This window comes from Leptonychotes weddellii, chromosome 15, assembly GCF_054177405.1.
Source record: "Leptonychotes weddellii isolate Sample4059 chromosome 15, ASM5417740v2, whole genome shotgun sequence".
Lineage (NCBI taxonomy): Eukaryota > Metazoa > Chordata > Mammalia > Carnivora > Phocidae > Leptonychotes > Leptonychotes weddellii.
In genome coordinates this window covers 45655842-45680041 of record NC_138383.1, presented here as the reverse complement: position 1 = coordinate 45680041, position 24200 = coordinate 45655842, and the positions used below count along the sequence as shown (strand labels likewise).

General features: G+C 44.6%; 1 protein-coding gene across 1 annotated transcript in view; it reads left to right on the top strand.

Moving 5' to 3' along the window:
* MYOCD (myocardin) overlaps positions 1-24200 on the top strand; it is a 96639-nt gene that overhangs the window by 37741 nt on the left and 34698 nt on the right. Inside the window, exons 2-5 of the mRNA XM_081805702.1 lie at positions 2830-2895; positions 12214-12269; positions 13678-13753; positions 16018-16179. Of these exons, the coding sequence (XP_081661828.1) occupies positions 2830-2895; positions 12214-12269; positions 13678-13753; positions 16018-16179 (360 nt within the window). The remainder of the gene's footprint in view (positions 1-2829; positions 2896-12213; positions 12270-13677; positions 13754-16017; positions 16180-24200) is intronic.

Sequence of the window (24200 nt, the reverse complement as noted above, 5' to 3'; positions counted from 1 at the left end):
ATAAGATTCTCTCCCTCCCTCTCCCTCCGCCTGCCTCTCTGAGACGAAGAAGAAGAAGAGGAGGAGGAGGAGGAGGAGGAGGAAGAAGAAGAAGAAGAAGAAGAAAGAAGAAGAGGAAGAGGAAGAAGGAGGAGGAGGAGGGAAGAAGAAGGAGAAGGAGAAGAAGAAGAAGAAGAAGAAGAAGAAGAAGAAGAAGAAGAAGAAGAAAGAAGGAAGGAAGAAGGAAGGAAGGAAGAAGGAAGGAAGAAAGAAGAAGAAAGAAAATAACTACTTTAAAGTACTAGTGTGATAATTCCAACATCTGGGTCATCTCAAAGCTAGCATCAGTTAATTGGCTTTTCTATTTAAAATGGATCACATTTTTCTGGTTCTTCCTGGTTCTTTATGTGTAGAGTAATTTTGGATTGTATCCTGGACATTCTGTCTTGTGTTACACAAACTCTGAATTCTTTTACAGTCCTCTGGAGAATGCTGGTTTGGTTTGGTTTGGTTTGGTTTGGTTTTAACACACAATCCAGGTAGATTCAAACATTAAGTCCTTTTTTGCCTATGTGCACAGAGGTTCAAATTTCTGTTTAATTTTAAATCTTTGCTGTGCTGCTTTGAGTCTGCCCCAAGGAAACATCATGAAGGGATAAACCTGAAACTTGTGAGGGTTCATACACATAGTTTGGGGATCCCTTCCTTCCCCAGCTCTCTCCCCTACATGACATCCTCCTCAATCTGTGGTGGTCAGCCATGGTTGTCCAGGTACCTTTCTCTGATTTCTCTGGCCAGAAAGATGAGCATGTTTTCTATTAGAGTTTTATTTGCCTGTGACCTGCCACTTCATGACTCCAGGTCAGCCTCAGTTTCCCCCAAATAGGGAACTCACCCCCATGCAAGTCACTTCTCCAAATCTCAACTCCCCTCTACAATCTGCCTGATTTTGTTTCCTGTTCAGAATCTTCAGGTAGTTATAGCTCATATTTTGTTCAGAGTTTACAGCTTTTATTAGTGGGAGGGTTGTTCTGAAGGAGGGCTTAAATAACAAACTCTCATATCATTTTCATTTATTTTGTCTTCTTTATTGTCCAGTCCTAACTTGGAGTAAAACGAGGCTATGGTGAAGCGCAGTCTAGCAACCAAAAGTAGTTAAAAGCAATTCAACAACATTGCTCTCTCTTGAAGATGATTGATGAGGGTCCAATTCAAAACCATGGCAGCACTTTAAAAAATTATCTTTCCCCATTAGTCTCTCAGTATGGTGACTGCATTTTTTCTGATGCTTTACTCCGAATACTACATCAGCTTGAAAGTCAGCCCACATAGCCTTCCTATTTTTGCCCCTCTTCCCTACATTCTAATTTTCTCTTCTTAAAAGCAGTTCTCTTGTTCTCTTCATTATAAGTTGATTAGACCAATCCCTCTTTCTGTAAATGTTTGCTCTTTCTATCCTTATTCTGAGCAATGTAAATGCCAGAGCCAAGATGGTAAACTTAGAATCTCCCTGAGAGGGGCACCTGGGTGGCTCTGTTGGTTGAGCATCTGACCCTTGATTAGGTTATGGTCTCGGGGTTGTGAGGTCGAGCCCCACACTGGGCTTCAAGAAGCTCTGCAGGGACTCTGCTTGAGATTCTTTCCCTTTCTGTCTGCCCCTCCCCAGCTCACATATGTGTGCTCTCTCTCTCTCTTTCTCTTTCTCTCTAGTAAATAAATCTTTAAGAAGAAGAAGAAGAACCTCCCTGAGAAAATGGAATATCCATGAGGGAGAGGCTAAGTGTCCAAAGATAGAATTTTTAGGGGGAGAGTAGAGAGGGAGTAGGAGAAAATCACAAATGCTACACATAATTTTAAATATAGTTTTAAAAAACTGTATGTATATATGTGTATGATATATATAATCTATTTGTGCTATGGATAGCAACAAAGTTTTATAATATAAAGTTCAAACACTTTACAGTGTTTTAACTTTTCTAAGCAAAACCTGACTCCAGTAGTCCATCTTTGAAATTCCAAACAGGTCCCAGATGCTCAAAATACCCCTGTTTATTGGTGAATTATTTTGTGCCAGACACTCTGCTAAGCGACTTGCGTACATTGTTTATCAAAGTTCATAGCAGCACCTCAAGGTAGGCATTGTTCCCATTTACAGATGAGGGAACCAGGGGTCAGAGAGGTTAAGCAACTTGCCCAGGGTCACCCACCTTTTGAAGGGGCTAAAAATGAGATTTGAACCCATATGAGACTCCAAAGCCTATTGCTTTCTTCATTCTCTCTCCCTTTTGAAAGTGCAGGCAAATTCCCAGCAGAATCGGCTGGTGTTTATCTCCAAAGTGGGTAACAGGGAGACAGCATAGTGCTGTGGGAACAACGTTCACTTTGAAAGAGGAGAGGGGTGTTCTAGTTCCAACTCGTCACAGACTTCCCGCAAATCCCTGCAACCCCCTCAGGGTCTCTCCTCTTTTCTTTCTCCACATCTGTAACAGAAATACAAATGTACCTCATGCAAAAGTTCAGGACTGTTCTAAAAGTAAAATGAGGGGCTCTTGGATGGCTCAGTCCATTAAGCGTCTGACTCGATTTTGGCTCAGGTCATGATCTCATGGGTCTTGAGATCAAGCCCCACGTCGGGCTCCTCATTGAGTGTGGGGCCTGCTTGAGATTCTTTCTTCTCCCTCTGCCCCTCCCCCCTTGCACGAGTGCTCACTCTCTCTAAATAAATAAACAAGTAAATAATCTTAAAAAATAAGAATAAAATGAGAAGAGCTGGGCAAAAATTCTGATGTAAATATGAACAACTACAATCACATGCAGCCCAACTTACAAACTAACATTTTCTTTTCTAAGTTTTGCAGTTACGACTTCAGCAGAGGAGGACCCAGGAACAGCTGGCTAACCAAGGCATAACACCACGTGAGTAGCTGTGTCTCTTGCTCACCGATCTATTACCAGGGGACCATGCAATTTGGGAGCTGGAAAGCACCTCCAAGGTCATTGAGACTAAGCCTATGGATGGGTCTCCCCCCAAGATCCCCGTAGACTCCATGTCAGCAGAAATCCCAGACCTTGGATGCTTTGCCCCAGATCCTACTCACCTGCAAGGGCTTCCCTTTCATGACATAGGTTGTAGCTAAAATGCCAACCAGTGGGTTTGTTTTTGGAGTAAACACAATTCACTGTGGGCACCCCTCACCCTTCTCTTACTTTTAGGATGTCATCCCTGTTCTTTCCAGAAGCATCAATCACATGTCCATCCTCTTACCTCCTCGGTTTCCATTCTATTCGGGGTACTTGAGTCCACAATTAATTGAATATTGTCGAGTGCTTCCTTTCTGGAACACCGAGAAACAATGGCTTTCTAGCGTCAATGGTATATTGAATTACTGGCCATAATTTGGGTCAAAGAAGAATGATTATCATGTCTTTTAGTAGATAGATTTAAAATTTCCTACCAAGTTAGTGATTAAATCTAACTCTTGATTATCCATAGTAACAGAAGGAAGCGTGCCCCGAATGAATGAAGTCACAGTTCAGACTCCTTTAGGGTCATACTTTTTAACTTTCTTCCCCAACGAAATTTAAAAATCAAAACCCGTAATGACTCTAGCAGAAATCTAGATTCGCCATGACCATTACTTCAGAGTCCAGCATGCAACAAGCAGTTTGGCCCAGATCAAATGTCCTGTGGTTAGTAATAATATTGGAGCCCCGTGACCCAAGGTCTAAAATTTTTAGTCCATGCCCCAGAGCCAGAACAGAACTGAGAATGTTTCAAGTCTTTTCCTTTATAATTCAAAAATAGCTCTTTGTTCATGGCTAAGCCCTCCAAACAGTAAACAGCAGGGGACCTTAATAGTAGAACCACTCAGCCTGCAATTTTAAAGGCTGCGTACACAGTATGTACAATGGTGATGAGAATCCATAGGATCACATCTGGGTGGCCTGTTTCATCTCAGCCCATTAGTGGAGGTGCTAAAAACACAGGAGAGAACAAAGGTCTGCTGACTTCCAGTCAGATAAGTACGTTGTCACTCAGAGCTGAGCAGACCAGTCTTTTTCGGAATCCTATTACACACATGTAGAATCTGACCTGATAAAGCATCATCTAGAAGAATTGTTCACTAAGTAGAAGAGTGTAGCTCCACCAGGATCCTCTCAGTGGCCACAGTCTGTGCCCACATCCTCAAATCTATGAGGAGCCCCTCTATTTGGGTAATATTAAAATAATCTATTCCCCCACTGGGGTTTCTTTTCTTTGATTCTGGAAAGGCACGCGGAGTAGAAAGACTCAGTCCCTCTCAGTCAGCCCAGGCTGCTCACAACTGACTTAAAGCTTGACTCGAGTGCCTAAGTACTCTGTACCTGGGTCTTGCTGCTGACATTTGAATGAGAATAAACTCTTTTTCCCCCCTTTCTTTCTTTTTTTGAGGTTTATGGGGTTAAATCTCTGGGAACCTGTAAAAACACCTAGGGAAGATAGGAAAGAACCCTATGATACATTTTAAAATAACACCTCTAAGTGCATTTTGTAAATTCAATGTCCATTTGTGGAGGAGTGTCCAATGGGGATAAGATATTTTGTTCTCAGGATTTCCAGAATCAAATAGGGTACCTATTAACAAAACCCTGCTTGACAGAAATTTTGCATCCTTAGTCCATTGAACCATTAAGATAATTACTGGGGGGGGAAAAAGTCCTATGAGAATGAAAGGATTTTTTTTTCTTTTTGATTCAGCAAATTGATAAAGGTTAATTAAGTGTCATCCATTTTCCCTAGTCTTCATCCAGCTCCTCTCAACTAGGCTTCCTGAGGGTGTAGATTCTGCTGTGGAAAATTATCGACTGCAGCAGGAGCACAAGGCATGCCCAGCCCGGACAGACCTCAGCTACTTGGCTCTTCTCAGGAAGTTAGACTCAAGACAAATCTTTCACCTGCTGAGAGGTTGGGGGTGGAGATGGTTAGCCTTGTCAATCCAATCAGAGATTGGCCATCTAAATGCAGTGCAGAGCTCCTCAGGGTTCATGTGTCAAGGCAAGCAATAAGGGGAAGGAAAGAAGAGCCAGCAGACTCAGGGTCCTATCGATTCAATCAAATGCAACAAATTTTGGTACGAACCAGACTATATGGAGGGTAGGGTGCTGGGCCCGTAGAGACAACAATGAGCAAGACAGTCCCTTGAACGGACTCAAGATTTTAGGGGAAGAGGTGATAGGAAACACAGAAGTATAGTTCAAGGTAGAATTTTTTACATAATTATGAGTACATTTGAAATAACCGCAATCCTTCCCCCCTCCCAGATTTTTTTTTTTTAAAGATTTTGTTTATTTATTTGAGAGAGAGAGAATGAGAGACAGCACGAGAGGGAAGAGGGCAGAGGGAGAAGCAGACCCCCTGCCGAGCAGGGAGCCCGATGCGGGGCTCGATCCCAGGACCCTGGGATCACGACCCGAGCCGAAGGCAGACGCTTAACGACTGAGCCACCCAGGCGCCCCTTTTTTTTTTTTTTAAAGATTTTATTTATTTATTTGAGAGAGAGAGAATGAGAGACGGAGAGCATGAGAGGGAGGAGGGTCAGAGGGAGAAGCAGACCCCCTGCCGAGCAGGGAGCCCGATGCGGGACTCGATCCTGGGACTCCAGGATCATGACCTGAGCCGAAGGCAGTCGCTTAACCAACTGAGCCACCCAGGCGCCCCCCCCTCCCAGATTTTAAAGCTTGTCATAAATTGCCTCAATTGAAAGCTGATGGTCAAGTGAACTATTCACGGTCCCTATGTTATTATTGCTTAGCCTCACTGTTTTTTAACCAGTCCAGAGAAACACCTGCTATCCTTTGGCAGAATTCCTCTTGAGTTTTACATTAGATTAAATCTCAAAGGCGTTGCCACTGCTTTTGTGGAGGAGCTGGGGCTAGAACCTACGGCAGGGTTGGTCCCTGCGTAGAGCTCTTTTCTCAAATAATCCAAACGAATCACTTGGACTTTAAAAGCACTTCCTTAGGTTTCCCTCAAGCATTTTGTGGCCAAAAAATTCAGTTGGAATTTGGGGAAATTAAAAATATACATAGGTGGAAATGCCAAGGAAAACCCAATGGTTTTAACAAAATGGCGTCAGGTTTTCCGTCCTCATCTACGCCTCACCGTGACCAAGAGGGAAGGAAAAGTTCTGCTGCTTTAGCCTTGTAGCAGATCTTACTTCACTTGTACATCAAATTGACAATGAAAGTATAAGGTTTCTGTCCCTCCGGATTCTGATAAACTGAACCATGTGTAAATTTCAGTTAAGTAGTAGAACTAGTTAACTCCTTCCTTCTTCTTGGACGTGTATCCTGCAGGTTTTGAAGTTACTGATGAGTAACAAACAGTCCACCGCAACCAGGGACAAATTCTCCTTCATAACCCCCCTTAGTCACTTCTCTTCAGCATTTACTTATTTCCCACTTTTGTCCATTATGGGTCTGGGGTTCTCCCCCTTCGGGTGCTTTGAATGAACATAAAGTCATTGTTTCTTGAATTTAGTCGAGAAGGGCAGAGTTCCGAGGCCAGCACAGAGGCCCCAGAACAACTCTCAATAGTGGAAAGAGGTTTTTCAGACCAGGGAGCATGGGCCCCAGCCAGATTCTAAGATTGTTTTCACATTTATAATACCATTGTAGAATTCACATTGTCAAAAATAGTCATGAAATCTCAGTGAAATACCCTCTCGCAATTAGCTCAGAAATACTACTTTAAGAATTTATTGCTTGGACTTGTCTCCAGAATCCCACCTCTGAATCTCTAAATGGAGATTTCAAGTTGTCTCCTCTGCCACCACCAGCCAGGATTCAAAGGGAGCATTTCACTGCCCCTCCCTTGTGGAGTCAAGGCTGCAAAAGACATCTACGTTCTCTGTTTTTCTCATGCCTTTAGGACAGAGCCAACCTCTTTCCCTGTTGACCTGTGGGGCTTGGATCTGTTCACCATTTCTCGTGCAGATTTTTCTCCACTACAATTCTTTTCCTTGGGCATCCCTCTCCTGGGGGGAATCTAAAACAACACTACTTTTTTTTTTCTTTTTTATTGTTATGTTAATCACCATACATTACATCATTAGTTTTAGATGAAGTGTTCCATGATTCATTGTTTGTGCATAACACCTAGTGCTCCATGCAGAACGTGCCCTCCCTAAAACAACACCACTTTATTCCAACCCCTTGGGAAGCCTTGGTGCAGAAGGATGATCAGCCCTGTGGAGTAGGTGCAATGAATGATCACAGCAATTCAGTGGTGTTTTGACCATCTGCTGTGAGGAAGGCCCTGGGGAACACACAGGAGTCAGACGTGAGTTCTGTTTCAGAGGCTTACCGTCTGGAAGGGGCCCCAGATCCCCCCTGCTTGATTGTTCCGAGGAGTGATATTTTGGACAGCATCACACCACTGCATGGATGTGGGGCTAATCTGTATGAACCCAGGGGAGAGAGAGGAGGAAACAGGTAGCTTATGGTCCTGCAATATGAGAACAAGAGAACTGCACTAGACGGGGGCCCCAGAGAGGCTGCGGCATCTCTATGGAAACTTCCGGAAAGTCACTGCCGGCCAGAATGAACCATCCAGGCAGCTTGGGTCCATGATCTGATCAGTGTAAATGAATTGAAAGCTACAACGAGCTGTCTATGAACGGTGCCACCTTATTTGTTTTACAGACTAATCGCAGCCACGGCAAAGCCTTGGTAAACCCCCGAATTCTCTGTGGTACCTCTCCTGAATAGCAGCAAGAATGACCGGGCACACTCCTCTACCCACACCACATGCAGCTTCATGATAGTCTTGAGAAGTCGACTATGCAAAGTCTTTCCTCCTCTCCTCTGTGCATCCATCTGACTTGGCTTCTTCCTCCAGCACCCCTAGCACACAACTGTTGGCTGTTTGAGCAGCACACAGCACGAGGGTTTTAATCTGTCTGCCTCCTCCCTCCCTGTCTAACCTCTCAAGTTCAGAGACAAGCCAAGGCACTCTGGATTTCCATGGCAAGCCTGGAAGGTGGGGGCAGGGGGGAGTCCAGAATCCTAAACGTTGTCTTTTCCCCTCCTCCTGTCTTCAGGTTCCTCGTTCCCTAGAAACTAGGAAGCCAGCCATTACATGCATACTTTGGACTCTTCTTAGAAATCCCAAAGTATTCACATATGTTGCATGAACCCCTCCCAAGTGTGCAGCCAGGTCTGAAAGGTAACAGAGCTACGTTTTTTGGACTCCTGGGACCATCCTTTGGGTACTCAGTAAGCAGTTGATCGCCAGCCTAGGAGAGGATGTCATTTCCAAATCATCGTCAGTTACGCAGAGCATGTACCTCCTCTACTAGGAAGAGCAGCATTCACGATCTAGTTTGTCTTTCAAAGTGAGACAAACAGAAGACCAGCATTACTAAGCCCGCTGTACAGGTGGGAGACTCTCACACGTGTTTGAGGAGACAAAGCAAGGACAGGTAGTTCCCAAATTTTCAGGCACCCAAGATGACTTTCATTATGTCTTCTACCCCCCTACCAAAGAAGCCCACATTCATGAATTATGAATCCATATATCTGTTTTTGATTAGTTAATGGCATTTACACTGAACAGCCTGTGATTTTTGGTGAGACAACCATCATGAGAGCATGCCATTATGATCCTAGGCAGCAACAAGGAAAAGGGACCGTTCCATTAGCCTAATCAGCCTTTCTCCGGGCACACGGACCTTCTTCCTTCAGCTCTTTGAAATGCTGAAAATCAGTCCTAGAAATTAATTTCTCTCTTCTGGAACTCCTGGGTTCCGAAGGACCCCAGATCAGGACTCACTGGCCTGGTGGGCTCCAGAACAGTGGTTCTCAAACTTGGGCATCAGGATCGGCAAGGAGGGCATGTTCCAACACAAATCCCCGGGACCCACCCCCCAAGGGTCCAGTTGTGGAGGTCTGGGTGGGGCCTGAGCATTGGCATTTCTGACAAGCTTCCAGGTGAGGCTGAAGATACCGGTCCGGGGGCCACACGTTGAGAACCACTGTTCCAAATGCTGCCCCAGGACACCAGCCCTTTGATTCTGCATTTCTGTCCTTATCTGCAATACTGAAGAAGCTGGGTTCTGTCCTGCAAGCCTGGGAGGGAGCGACCCCTAGAGAGCAGGCAGGCAAGGCCACGGCCCTGCCTCTGTTGCCAGAGCTTCCACCAACAGCAGGCTCCCCCACCACCCTGTGCTGGGGGGTCGGCCCATCCCCTTCACTGATGCCTCAGTGGCCCCAGGGCCCGTGTTCTCCTTTTCCCGGGCTCCTGTCGGAGGCATGAGGTTAGTGTCCAGAGCAGGGGACTGCAGGAGGCCTGTTCTTTCCTTGGGATCTTTTTCTGAGCTTTCGTAAGCAAATGTTTATACACACAGCTGACCCAAATTAGCTGGAGCTGCGGGACCGAAATAGGAATAGGCCGTAACTAAACTCTGAAGCGAGAACACGAATTCCCTTGTGAGAAGTGATTAATCTTCCTCCAGGGGGGGAATGAGTTAGATGTGTGGCTGACTGAATTTACAACCATATTTTAATTTGAAATCACATAGACTTATTTTTTTTAATTTAGAAATCCAAATTCCTTTTCCATCTCAAATGTCAACGTCCCCCAAAAAACAAAATTTTGCCATTTGATACTCCCAGGGCTGGCAGCAAGAGGTCCTTTGTGTATTTTCCAAAAAGCCAACTTGGGGGGGATGCATTATGGCTTTTGCTGGCCCTCAGGGGAGCTGGCTAAAACCCACATTCTCTGGAGTCATGGAAAAAGCAAATGTCAATCACAGAGCCATGGCAAGATAGTTCTCTGTGGGGTGACCCCAAACCAGTACCCCATATAACATCCCTTTAGCCCCGGAGACTAGCGTGTGGTAAAATGCAGTGTGGGGACCTCTTCGGCTCTCTTCCCAAGTCCTTGCCAAATGGACATAGCATCTCCCACTGTGTCTCTGTGATAGAAGTTTCCAGAAGACCTTTGTGCTCCTGGCTTCAGAGACCTGAACTGTGCAAATCATTTCACAAGTTATTAACACCAAGAAGTGATGAATTAAAGCTCTCCAAGGCTAAGATACAGGAAATGCACTGCTTCGAACAATTAATAAGTTCTGCTAATAGGAACTGGAGAGCCTCAGGGGGCAAGAGAATCAGATAAATTCCTCCTAATTCCTAAGCCCGATTAAAACCAATTGGGTTTGGAATGTAAGTGATATTGCAGGATAGATTCATACTAAAAGGATGTGTGAATGCTTTTTAATCACTTAATACAGCCACACAAAGATCATTTCCTTTCTGGAGTCTACAAGTGATGAGGCCAGCACCAATACGTAATCCCAAATTAGATGACCACCAGACTGTAGGATATAGGTGAAGACCTATCCCTTCAAATTGTATAGATTCACCAGGGCCCCCTGGACCTCAAGCAGACTTGTAGGCTCTGGTTGCCCGGGGAAACGGGAGTTGCTCTCAGAGCACCATCAATATAAATTGCAACTGTGATCAAATGCAGGAAAAGACAAGCCTCCTTACAAGGCATGGCGACCAGACCCAAATCAGAGAAAATGCACAAGCAGTGCACATTTCTCCAGATGATTTCCCAGAGCTCCTGAGTGGGGACAAATGGAGGGTGTGGCGGGGTAGGCAGGCCGTTGGAGATGGCAGGTTTTGCAAAGAAGCCCGTTTTAAGAGTAAAAGCAACAAAGAGAAACATATTCACTCAATGGGAGATATTGATAGTCAAGCAGCATGTTCCATTATTTTTTCTATAAGAAGGGAAGCCCCTTAATCTCTGCTCAAAGTGAGGAGGGGGGTATTCGCCCAGTATATTTGACACAAGGCAGCCAGCTGGGACTATTCGGCAAGCTCCTTTGGTCAACACTCCTTTGTTCCCCTGAGGCAGGGACACTAAGAGGGAGCATGCCTTCCATAGAGAGGCTTCCCAAGCCATGCCCTCCATAGAGAATAAGGTGGTCAGCCAGCTGCCCGGACTGCAATGCCATTTGCTTGATGTCCAGCAAGCTCTCTTGAAATCTGTGCTCAAATTTAAAATTTACCTTAAAGACTGAACAAGACTCACCCACTCACACTCACACACACGTAGCCCCAAGCTCCAGTCTGGCTAGAGACCCAATTTTTTAAGCTCGCCAAACCTTGGAAGAATATTTCATTGCCCGCCACTTACAGGTGGACATCTGCTGCAGTGATATTAGAACCCCGGATCCTGTGGTTCATCAGCTTGTCCAGACTTGCAGTTCAGAAAAGTATTCAGTGCAGTTTTGTGAGCTCGGACCAACCTTATCACTCAGAACGCAGAGTTGATTGCTTGTGGCTCTGGATTGATTGTTTCAGGGGCTCAGGAAAGCTCATGAGAGATGCGGAATGTTGCCCAGCGATGTTCTGCTTCTCTGCTAAGTCAGAAGAAGTTCCCCGCCACAGTGGAGAGCAGGAAGAAGAGGGCAGGATGGAGGCAGCATCGGGGCTAGGCTGTTCAGGGTGCTGTGTGCTCTGGCTGACCCATACGTGTATCTCCTGGGTGTTAATGTTTTGAACAGCATGCCTTGGAAGAAGTGAAGTTGTCAGAGCACCTAGGCTCTTAGCCCTAACTGTGTGACCCTAGGCAAGTCAGCTGATTTCTGTGGACTCAGTTTCCCCATTCTGTTCAGGGCAGGAGCTCATTTCACCATCTCCAGGGCCCCTTCTGGCCCTCAAAGTCTGATTCTGTGCTTCTCACCCAGCACCCTTAGTTGCATGTTCCTGTCCGACCCGTCATGGACCTTGTCCCAAGTTCAAGTCCCTTCCTGCAGGCTGGGGCGCCCCTCCCATGGCCCGCAGCCACCACCCAGACTTCTGCATTCAGGGGCAGGGCAAAGTGGAAGAGGGCGTTAGGCACCCCATCCGCCCTTCTCCCTCACTCGGGATCTGTGTCCAGCCTCCCACAGGTCCCCGTGCCTCCCCAGGATCTCGGAATGCCCTGTCTCCACACCTGTCTCCCTGTCGCACGTCTGCCTCTACTGTTCCTCCTGTTTTCGGCCTCAATTCCAGCCTCCTCTGTATCTTCTGGCTTCAGGGAAGCTGGTGTCCTCCGGGCCTCTCCTCTTCAATTGCTTGTGGCCTAATAAAGGTGCTCACATCCATCCTATGCACAGCTCAGCAAGCGCACCGGCAAATCCTGTCTTTGCTGCTCAGTGCCCTGAGCCCCGCTCTGCTCACGTCCCTGTCTTTCCGTTGCAGCACTGAAAAATCCAACCGAATTCCATGAGCAAAGAAAACATTTGGATAGTGACAAGGTAATTTTTTTTTTTTTTTTGCAAACTGCCCTATTTCTGAACTTGGACTCCAGGGTATGGATCTCTGAGTGCTCAGGTTTGGCTAAAGCAGGTGGAATTTCTACCACAAACTTGATACACCCGCCCCCCAACATCCCGCCACACCATAGGGAATCTTATTCCTACGAACCGAAAACTGGAGAAATGCGATTGACCACATTTTGCTTTGAAACTCTTTTTTAGCTTAAGAAAATGTCCCCAGTCTTCCTGATGTTAGGAAGTTCATGGCAAGGATGCTGAAGAAGTCAAAGAGACTTCAAAAAGCCTTCCAGCCCTTTCTTACAATCAGATTTTTAGAAAATCCAATGTAATACTAAGCTAAGGCCTGTGAATACAGAGCTGATTGGCAGGTACCTAAAGGCAAAAGGCTTTTGGTTTATTTCTCTTTCTGTTTTGTTTGTTTGTTTAGCACTTCGGGGCATATATTCTGTACCTTCATAGTAGATCTCTGCAAACTGAACTTACCAATAATAAATACTATTTAGCTGGCATCAGCCCTGTATGAGAAGGAGATGAAAAGGGGGTGGCTTTCTCCCGGGATTTCTTTGTCTACGAGTTCTAGCCCTGCAGCTAGGTTGTGGGTGAAGAGAGGAGCTGGGCTCTGTACCTCTTCACAGTTGCTCCTGAGAGATTTTGGTCCCTGCTACCTGGATAACAAGTGTCTTCTATCAGAAGAGGAGTGATCTCCTGACCCCTCTCAGGGGTCAAGTAGGAGATCCAGTATAGTGGGATCAAAACCCAGAACTAGATAGAAATCAGGGCCTGAGAGATCTGGGTGTGGCCCTGCCAGAGCCCATATTCGTTCCCACAGACAGCTCCACCATCAAGAAGAAGATGGGACTCGGTAAATCATCTCCGTGTGTCCTTCGCACTCACGGTGCTCCTGAATTTACATTTTCACAGGTCCTAAGAGAGACAGCCAGTGAATTCTTGGAAGAGGGCATAGGTTGTCATGTTCTACTAGATGGACTCAGGTTTCATTTCATCTCTAACCTTAGTTAGTTTCACTGCAGTTTTAAGAGTCCGAGGAATAGAATTGACTGGAGTACAAGCAACTTAGTATTATCAGAGCTTTAGTATTATCAGAGCTTTATTAATATTTTATTAGCACGTACCTGCCTGGCCTTTAAGTGTGTAGCCCTGATGGGGACCCAAGCTCCTTCCCTTTCCTGAATTTCTCCATCCTAAAATTACTAGAGAGGCTTTTGCAAGCATTTCTGCATCAAAATAGGAGACCAGAGCGATTTGCAGGTTCCGTTTGTCAAAAGAAGGATTGTTCTCCCTTTTGAGAGAAATCGAGGCTCTTTTAAAGTCAAAACAAGGCAGTTCAACCATGTGAGCGGAACATGCTCTGTGTTTGTGCTTGCAGACTGAAGACTCCCTGAAGCACAAGGTCAGAAACAGGCCCGATCGTGCCGACGTGGTTAATATGCACATACTCCAAGGTGAGAACGTTGTTAATATGCACATACTCCAAGGTGAGACCGCACCCAAGCATGACCAAGGATGCCCGCCAATGGTGGGCATGTTCCAGAGTTCTTTTCTCTCTGTGTCCTCTTAATAAATGTCCCCTGCCATTCAGAGTGGTCGTTTGAGTCCCTCTAGGGCCACAGAGTGTTTATAGTCTGATTCTGTGATTTAAAAACCTGGCCAGCTCAGTTGGTGGAGTGCACGACTCTTGATCTCGGGGTTGTGGGTTTGAGCCCCACGTTGGGTGCAGAGATTACTTAAAAACAAGATCTTGAAATATATAAATAAAACAAAAAAACCCCAAAACGTAGCCCTAACGATAAATATAAATAGTTAAGAAAGACACCCACCTGTTAAAAACAGTTGACTCAAAGTGGGGCGTTTCTCGATGCTTTCATTGTCTTTCATATACTCTTTTAGCATTTCCCATACTTAGGCTGGACGAGTGTGTAATAATACTACAATCAAAAAAGCATGAGAGGGGCGCCTGGGTGGCTCAGTCAGTTAAGCATCGGACTCTGGATCTCAGCTCAGGTCTTGATCTCAGGGGCTGTGAGTTCAAGCCCTGTGTGGGCTCCACACTGTGCATGGCACCTCCTTGAAGAGAAAAAAAAAAAAGGCATGAGAAATGTTATTTGTTATATCATCACGGTCTTGAATTAAAATAGGCTGTGAACTGCCATGACCCCCAATTCAATTGCGTGACTCTGGTGATTCCCATGGGATCCTCTCTTCTCCCCAACAGAAATTGGGAATTAGTGCCCTAGGGCACCAAGGATCTGCTGGATACAAAATGACCCCTCTTTGCAAAGCTTCTGGGTCTAGTTTTGGAAGCAGCAGCTTAAGAGCAAGGGCCATGGCTGTAAGTGCTGGAGGCAGTCACAGCGAAGGCGGCACGTAAGAGGAGGCTTTGGGCTGGGACCCGAAGAGTAGCCTGATGGGCTGGTGGTGGGGAGAAGGTAGGAAGCTCACCAGGAGAGGGAACCAAGCAAAGTACAAAGGTGAACTCGGTAAGATGTGAGGGACAGAAGGGGGAGGACCAGGGTCACTGGAGTGGTCCTTTGGGGATGGAGCATCTCCATTCATGGCATGGCCAGAGGGATAGAGAAGCATCATGTAGGGGGTTTCAAGGGAGGAGTGCTTCTCAGGATTAATTGGTGCATAGGACAAATCAGAAAGATCCTTGAGGCAGTGGACCCAGCAAGAAGCCCTTGCCCTGACCTGACGGGATGTTAGGGGAGGCTTGGGGAGGACCTAGTCTCAGCACATGTATTCTTAGGTTCGGAGTACTGATGTTTTGTCCATCCCGTGTCAGGTGCTTTACAGATACAACTTCTAGATGAGATCTGACCTGTTGCAACCATACCACCTCTCTAGAGCGCCCCCGTATGGAGATTTCTAGATCAGCCTCCAGACACGAGGTCTGGGTTAGCGGGTGGATAATAATACAGCGACGGGGCTGGGAGGCTGGTGGGTAAATATCTCCTCTTTTAAAACTGCCGAGTTCCGAGTGAAGCTACAAACTTCGATGGAATCCTAACAGGTCTGCCTTGCAGGAGCAGCTGGTTGGCCAGACTCTCCTCCAAGTTCTCACACAGAAATAAGTCTGGGAGGAATCGGAAGAGGAATATACGGGTGATTCAGGGCTTGGCAGAGACCTTTGTCACCGTCCAAATGATGAGAAACCGCCCATCGGATGAATTCAATTTTTAAAACCCCCCTGTTTAATTAAGTAACTGTTTCAAAGGGATTTTTTTTTAATTTTACAATTCCCCTTGACATGGGCATCAGTTAGCATCACAACATCACCAAACCTTAAGGAGTCACACTACTGCAAGTAATTATAATAATAGATGGTATTTGCAGCAGGCTCAGACCGTGCCAGGTAATGTAGAAACAGGATGCACATCCCTACGCTGCAGCTTAGGGTCAGCGAGCAATGTACACCCCGTGGACTGCCTGCCCACAGAATTGCCAAATTGCACTTTTTTTTTTTCCAAGAATCGGCACAAAGCACATTTCTCTAACCCTTCCGTGCCTCTTGATTTGCCTTTATTTGGAAGTGTCTGGTCTTCGCTGCTAATCCATGTGAAATGACCATGATCGCAGTGAAACATTATTAGGGTGGTAGAGAGCACGACACGAAACAATGGTGCATGTGCAAAAGCCAAAAAGCAGAAGCAAAACCAAAGCTGACATCAGAACAGTAGGGCTGATTCTTCCGGTTTCAATCCCTCAGCCTCCACTGCAGAGAGGTCCATCCCAACTGCTCAGATGAAGCTGAAAAGAGCCCGACTTGCAGATGATCTCAATGAAAAGATCGCCCTCCGGCCAGGACCACTGGAGCTGGTGGAGAAGAATATACTCCCCGTGGATTCTGCTGTGAAGGAGGCCATAAAAGGTAGTTAGAACAGGAGTCCTGCCCTGGGTCACTGTCCCAGAGTCCTCTCCATACCCAGAGGTCACTGATTCAAGTGATCTTTCATTTCCCTTAGTAAGGTTCTGGATTTTTTTCTTTTTTTTTTTTAAGTAAGGTCACGTTAATTATTGCTGACATACAGGAAATGTATTAATTTTGCGCGTTAATTTTTTAACTTTTAAGACTTTCTTAATAGTTCCGATAGTTTCTCGGTTTATCTTCAATTGCCTAGGTACACCATCATGTCTCCTACAAATAATGAAAATTTGTCTCCCGCTTCATTGTTTTTCTGTGTTGGTGCACTAGCTAATACTTGAAAAGTAACATCAGGGTTTCATTACAGTATTATCTAATTAGCATCATTTAAAAAATTTATATATAGTATATTCATAACATATAAATTATATATAATTTTCATGTTTTATTTACAAATTACGTATTTGTGAATTATATGAATTTTATATAAATTGCAAAGTATACAGTATGCTGTATTATGCAAACTTAATATATACTTTATTACATATAAAATATCTATATTGTATGTAGATGGATATCATATATAAAATTATGCATGTGAATTATATAAAGCACATAACTTATGTCATTTCATATTATATAATGAACAATGCAATTTAATAATTATTAATATATTACATGGTAGGAAATTTTCTTTATTTGTACATTGCCAGGGATTCGATCAGTATTTTATTATCATATATATGTTATGCTTTCGCTATGTTGATAACATTTATTTTTCTGTTTGTTTCCGTCACAAATGGGGTTTTCTTCTCTCATGTACCTCTATATATGATGCTAGCTTTTGGTATGTAGATAGGTATTCTAAGGAATTATTTCTCTCTCCTATCCTACTAAGAGTAGTGTATAAGATGGGTGCTGAATTCTTAATGCTTTCAACATGCACAGAAAGACGATCGCGTGAGTTTTCTTCTTCGACCTAGGACTATGGCACTGCTCTATTTTCTAATCACCTTGCATTTCTGGAAAAAAACCCTACATAGAAATTTTTTTCTAGAAGTATCTGATATTTTATTTGAGACTTGCATCTATTTTATTCTCCGTTAGGATAATAGTAGCTGCTAAAGCAGCCCCAGAATTTCAGCAGCTTAGCAATAGAAGATCACGTCTTGTTCATCAACGGTCCAGGGAGGATCTTCCTTAATGGTGGATCTTTCAGGCACACAGACCCCCTCCAGTCTGGCTGCTTCCCTAGAGGAGGGCAGCAAACTTTCTGAAAGGACCAGACAGTAAATAGGCTAAGCGATTTAAACCACCTGTCGCAACTACTCACTCTGCTGCTGCGGTACCGAAAGAACTGTAAGCAATAAGTCAACAAGTGGGCATGGCCGTGTTCCAATAAAACTTTATTAACAAACGCAGGCTCACGGGCCATAATTTGCCCACCTGTGCCCTAGGGCCCCCTCATCCTCTGTATCTAGCCAGTGAGGGGGAAGAAAGAATGGAAAGGCCCACCCACCTATTTTAAAAGCCTCCACCTGGAAAAGAACATATCACTTCTGCCCATATTCCACTATGAAAATAGCACGTATGGCTGGGGAAGGGTTTTTTTCTGGCTGAACGGTGATTTTCCAGCAAAACGTGGGGCTCAGTCTCATGACCCCGAGACCACGACCTGAGCCAAAATCAGGAGTCGGACGCTCAACCGACTGAGCCACCCAGGCACCCTTAAAATGTGCATTTTTCAAAAAAAAAAAAATTCTCATTATTCCACCGAATTACAAAGTTATTAGCTTAAAGTCGTATAAAGTCTTGGCTTACAGATGCTCTAAGCTGTTCTCGACCAGGGGTTCTGCTCTATTTTTCAGTGCAATGTTGCTAATTTGTGTGTTTTCTCCCTTCTTTCCTCCCTTTTTCATTACACTTGCTAAAAGTCTTAGTTGGTCATTATTACAAAGAAGCAGTTTGTGAATTTGTTTTATGGTTGTTGGTTTCTGGTCTCTACTTGAATTCATTTAATTTTGCTTCTCATCAGGGTCATTGAGCAGGAGAATCTCCATGAGGAGAGCTGAGGGTCGAGAGTGTTCATCAGTTTCGGGTACAGTAGGGACAGGTTGAGGCAGAGGGAAGGTTAAACAACATGTCCCCCATTCAGGTGAGGAGTCCAAGGGCATGAGCAGGCACGTGGTCAATAGAAATGGGTAGAAAGCAGTAAACATGAGGGCTAGTGAAAAAAAAAAAAATTGGGCAAGGCATGAATCTACCTAAAGGAACAGTTGCTATGGGACCCACCGCCCTCATTTTCAGAGCTGGACTTTGTGACTTTGGCCACACGGCCGTGCGGTGATTTAATCCCACGTGCCTCAGTTGCTCCTCTCTGAAACCCCAACAACAATAATTGCTATCTTGTGGGGCCTTTTTTTCAAGGTGCATTCAGTTTTTTAATTATGTAAAGAATTTACTAGGCACTGGAGGTATGTTAGGGAGTTAGTCTAGTTTCTGATCTCCAGGACTTCACACTTGAGCAAGAAAAGAGGAAGAAGAAAGCCATCATTCCACGTGACAATTCCTCTGAGGGGACGGGATAAAAAGTCACAAAGATCATTCTGGCTGCAATGTGAAGTAGACTCAAGAGATGAGATACAGTGCCAGAGTACTCTCTTCTGTTAGGGGGTTGCTAGAGTTGTTTGAGGAAAGTTGATGGAAGCATGAACAAGAGTCATGGCTGGGGGTTGTGGAAAAGTGGGACTCTGGGAGAGAATTGATTCTGCATGATTAGATGATCAGTAGAATACACCAATTGAGACAAAGGGAAGGCAAAAGATAACACCTAGGTTTCTCTCTTGGACAACTGGGTAAATGGCGGCCATTTATCAAGATGGGGACCATGAGTAGAAGAGCAGATACAGGGAGAGATGATGGATTCGTGTTTCAACTATGAGATTTGAGGGGCCCACAGAAAATCCAAGGACAAGGGACTAAGTGAGCAATGGGTTCTCTTGAACTAGAATGCAGGAGAATATTGGTCTAGAACGACAGATCTAGGAGACATGAGTGTATATGAACATTTAAACTAATGGACTAGGTAAGATGGCCTTTTTGTTCATATATTTCTTCACTATTTATGGAGTATGTTCTGTGACAGACACTATTCTAAGTGCTATGTCAGTACTATGTCAGTGAACAGAACATTTCCGCTTCAATGGAACTTATGTTCTAGTTGGGAAATGCGGGCAATAAACAAACATGTAATGAATAATTATATATCGTGATAAAAGGGTATAAATGGTGTAAAAGTAGTACAGGGTTCAAGGAATCAAGAGTGCCCGCTAGAGGGTAGTTGGGAGGAGTGGAGGATGCATAAAAGGCAAAGAGGGCTAGGAGGCTCGCAGGCAGTGATCTTTAAGACAGAGGTAGGGAGACTGTGAGGATGAAGGGCATGAATGGCCACAGAAAGAGGTGGAGGGTATGGGTTGACCAGATCAAGGAAAATCCGGCACCAGTAATGGGGACTGACCCAGGCATCAGCCTCTTAGCAGTAATCTTTCCATGTTCATAAGAGTTTTTATGGGCAAGGTGATGGCATCATATGAAATATCATAAAGACAGAAGGAGTTGCTCGGAGACTAGCTTTGGAGCTAGGACTTTGAGTAGCCCGTCCAGTGGTGATGATGACCCAGCCCCCTCATCTGCCTGTCGCTTCTTGTGATGAAATCAACTCCCCGTGGTGAAGCGGTGACTCAGGGCAGTGGTTCGCTGTGGGTTGTTCTCCTGGCATCTGTGTATTTCACCCTCTCTTCATGTGCTTTTCCAGATGTGCTTAGATTTTCCAGCTCTGTCTGCAGCTGGGTTTCTGTGTTTCTGCCCGGCTCTGAGCAGAACACTTGGTCATTGTCTTCCTCCTGGTTTTAGTAAAGACCAAGTGTTCTCCAACCCAAGACCAATCTAGAACTTCTCCCAACACACAGAGGGATTGCTTTTTAATTTTTTTATCTTAAAAAATTGTTTATTTTTTAATTTTAATTCTAGTAGAGTTAACACACAGTGTTATATCAGTTTCAATTGTACGATATAGAGATTCAACAATTCTACACGTAACTCAGTGCTCATCATGATAAGTGTACCCTTAATCCCCTTCATCTATTTCCCCACACCCCCCCCACCCACTCCCCTCTGGTGACCCATCAGTTTGTTCTCTATAGTTAAGAGTCTCTTTCTTGGTTGGTTTCTTTTTTTGCCCTTTGTTCATTTGTTTTGCTTCTTAAATTCCACATATGAGTGAAATCATATGGTATTTATCTTTCTCTGACTTATTTCACTTAGTATTATACCCTCTAGATCCATCCATATTGTTGCAAATGGTAAGATTCCTTCTGTGGCTGAGTAATATTCCATTGTGTATGTACTCTATATCTTCTTTATGTATTCATCTATTGACGGACACTTGGATTGCTTCCATAATTTGCCTATTGTAAATACCACTGCTATGAACATTGGGGTGCATATATCTTTATGAATTAGTGTTTCATATTCTTTGGGTAAATACCCACTAGTGGAATTACTGGATCAGATGGTAATTTTATTTTTAAGTTTTTGAGGAACCTCCATACTGTTTTCCAGAGTGGCTGCACCAGTTTGCATTCCCACCAACAGACATGAAGTTTCCCCTTTCTCTGCATCCTTCCCAACACCTGTTGTTTCTTGTGTTGTTGATTTTAACCATTCTGACAGGTGTGAGGTGGTATCTCATTGTGATTTTGGTTACCCTTTCCCTGATGATGAGTGATGTTGAGCATCTTTTCATGTGTCTGTTGGCCATCTGGATGTCTTCTTTGGAAAAATGTCTGTTCATGTCTTATACCATTTTTAATCAGATTATTTGGTTGTTTGGTGTTGAGTTGTATAATTTCTTTATATATTTTGGATACTAACCTTTTATCAGATATGTCATTTGCAAATATCTTCTCACATTCAATAGGTTGTTTTTCAGTTGTGTTGATTGTTTCCTTCGCTGTGCAGAAGCTTTTTATTTTGATGAAGTCCCAATAGTTTATTTTTGCTTTTGTTTCCCTTGCCTCAGGAGACCTAGCTAGAAAAATGTTGCTGTGGCCAATGTCAGAGAAATTACTGCTTGAGCTCTCTTCTGGGATTTTTATGGTTTCAGGTCTCACTTTTGGTCCTTAATCCATTTTGAGTTTATTTTTGTGTATGGTCTAAGAAAGTGGCCCAGTTTCATTGTTTTGCATATAACTGTCCAGTTTTCCCAGCACCATTTGTTGAAGAGACCATCTTTGTCTTTTTCCCATTGCATATTCTTGCCTCCTTTGTCAGAGATTAATTAACCATATAAATGTGGGTTTATTTCTGGGCTTTCTATTCGGTTCCATTGATCTATGTGTCTATTTTTATACCAGTGACATACTGTTTCGATTACTACAGCTTTGTAGTATATCTTGAAATCTGGGATTGTGGTACCTCCAGTTTTGTTCTTCTTTTTCAAGATTGCTTTGGCTTTCTGATTTGACTTCTACAGGAGAAGGCTTGGGCCTCCTCGTGGCCACATCTCAGAGGGGTATGCACCTAATCCCCTGTTTCCTCTTCTTGGAAAGCCACTAAAGGGGTCTAAGCACCCACTTCCAACGGGGAGGGGGGAGGGTGTCCCCCATCCCAACAAGCAATGTGTAGGACACCAGCTGGGCATCCTACAGTTCAACTCAATTCTGACAGCATCAGATTTCACGGGTGAAGGGTTCCGTCCGGCAAGATCACCCTCCTCTTCAGACTCCAGTCACAAACACCTATCACCCATGCTTCTGATCAACCGGCTACAGATCAGACGTTCCCACGATGCCCTCCTCGAGCTCAATTAGTTTGCTAGAGCAGCTCACAGAACTGAGGGGACCCATTTACGTACTGGATTACCAGTTTATTATAAAAGCTCAGTAACAGCTGGAAGAGATGCAGAGGATGAGCCACGTATGGGGAAAGGGTAAGGAGCTTCCATGCTCTCCAGGAACGCCACTCCCCCCAAATCTCCGCATGGTCATCAATCCAGAACCTCTCCAAACCCTGTCTCTTTGGGTTTTTAATGGAGGCTTCATTACAGAGTCTCAATTGATTTGGCTATTGGTGAATGAACTCCGTCTCCAACCCCTCTCCCCTCCCTGGGGGTCAGAGGGTGGGACTGAAAGTTCCAAGATCACATGATTGGTTCTCCCAGCCCCAGCCCCATCCTTAGGCGAGGTCCAAAAGCCACCTCATTAACATAACAAACGACCCTTTTGTGGCTCTCATCACTTAGAAAATTCCAATTGTTTTCAGAGCTCTGTGCCAGAAAGGGGGACGAAGTCCAAGTATATATTTCTTATTATAAATCACCATATCGCAACCCCTAACAGCCTGTCTCTCAGGACAGAATACTGAAACAAAACACCAAATCTGATGTTACAGGGGAGTGAGGATTTAGGAGAACAGAAATTATATACTGGAGTTTAGCTTGGCCTCCTTGAGCAGCTGAGTGGGGTCGTTATTACTTAAAGATCCTCTCAGTTGGAGACCCCCGGGAGCTGACTCCTAGTTTGTTAATTCTCTCACTGGCCATCTGAATCTTTTCTTTACTTGACAGGAGCAGTATCCTTGAGCTTCCATGGAAGCTATTTATTGTCCAGAGGTCTGGTTTCTGCTTGAGTGAAACAGAACCCCTGCTGGCTTCCCTGTTTTTTTTCAAACAGTGGGAGGATGCTGGTTTTCAGCTCTAACAGACAGACCCCTCCTCCTAAAGTGTCCTCACCTTTCCCTTGGTCTGGCCCAGGTGGCTTGCCGAATGCCCAAATCAGCTACTTAGCTACTTTTTCTAAAAAAAAAAAAAAAAATTGACACTGCGACTCAGAATATACAATCTAGTTGTCAAAGATAAATTAGTTCTTTGTGTCACTATAACCCTTTAACATAAGGAGCAGTATTTCTAGTCCACCAGGGCTGGTCTGGAAGACACCCATTTATAGCTGTCACTTATATTTCTAAAAGATCCCACACTAGTCTTTGCTCACTCACACCCCCGAGGTGCAGACTTCATAACAAAACAAAACAAATCCTATTTACTAAGAATCCGGTCATTCTTCAGAGACTCTGGAAGTCCTGATGCTCTGATCGTTTATGGGAAGGCAAATGGGCAATAATCATGGCCCTAAGCCAGATGGTAGAGTTGTTTGCTTTGTCATAAAAAAGAAAAGGTTTGCTTTGGCATAACTTTCTCGTGGACAGAATTTATCATTCTATAATGAGAAATTGTTTCAAAAGTGCACGTGGTCCTGGGGGAAAGAGGCCCAATGAGGAATACGTGTAAAATACTTTTCTGTGCTGGGGGCCTCTGCTGCCCACCGAAGCAGTCACGGGCCTCACCAAGAAGTCGGTAGCTGGGGACAGGTGCTACGGCCATGAGAGGTCCTGCAGAGAGGAAGCAAGAGACCTTGCGCAAGTATCTTCACACACCTGATGATCTTCTTCCTCCCTCGAGAATTAACCTTGAGCTCTGACACAGGTTAATCCTTCCAGTTAACTTTTTTCTCCACTCATATGGTCCTAGCACCAGAGTCATGTCTTAGAGGCTTAAGGCATATTGCAAAAACTGCCAGGAGTCTGAAGAAAAGGAATCCTCCTTCCTGCAGACATCTACTGACATCCATTTCCATAATAAAGGCGTCTGATCCCCTTCAAGAGCTGCAGGTTCTGTCTTTGTTGCAAGATACAATCCATCCTCCGGAGGCTGTGGCATCTTCCGTGTATTAAAATATGTTTAGGCAAGAGCCTTTAAACCATAGCTGCTTCCACGGGCATCACTTTGTCCCCTTGGAAATGGATTTTCCTTCAGTCTCTTCCAAGAGGGCATTAAGAGATGGTCTGCCGGTGAATTAAAATAGCTCTCCCGCAGGGCACTGAGCAAGTTTGCAAGTAGATAAGCAAGCCAGGTCCCTTTCCACATCCCACTTCGCGGTCTCCTGCCCTCCGTGCAGCGAGGTACCGAGGAC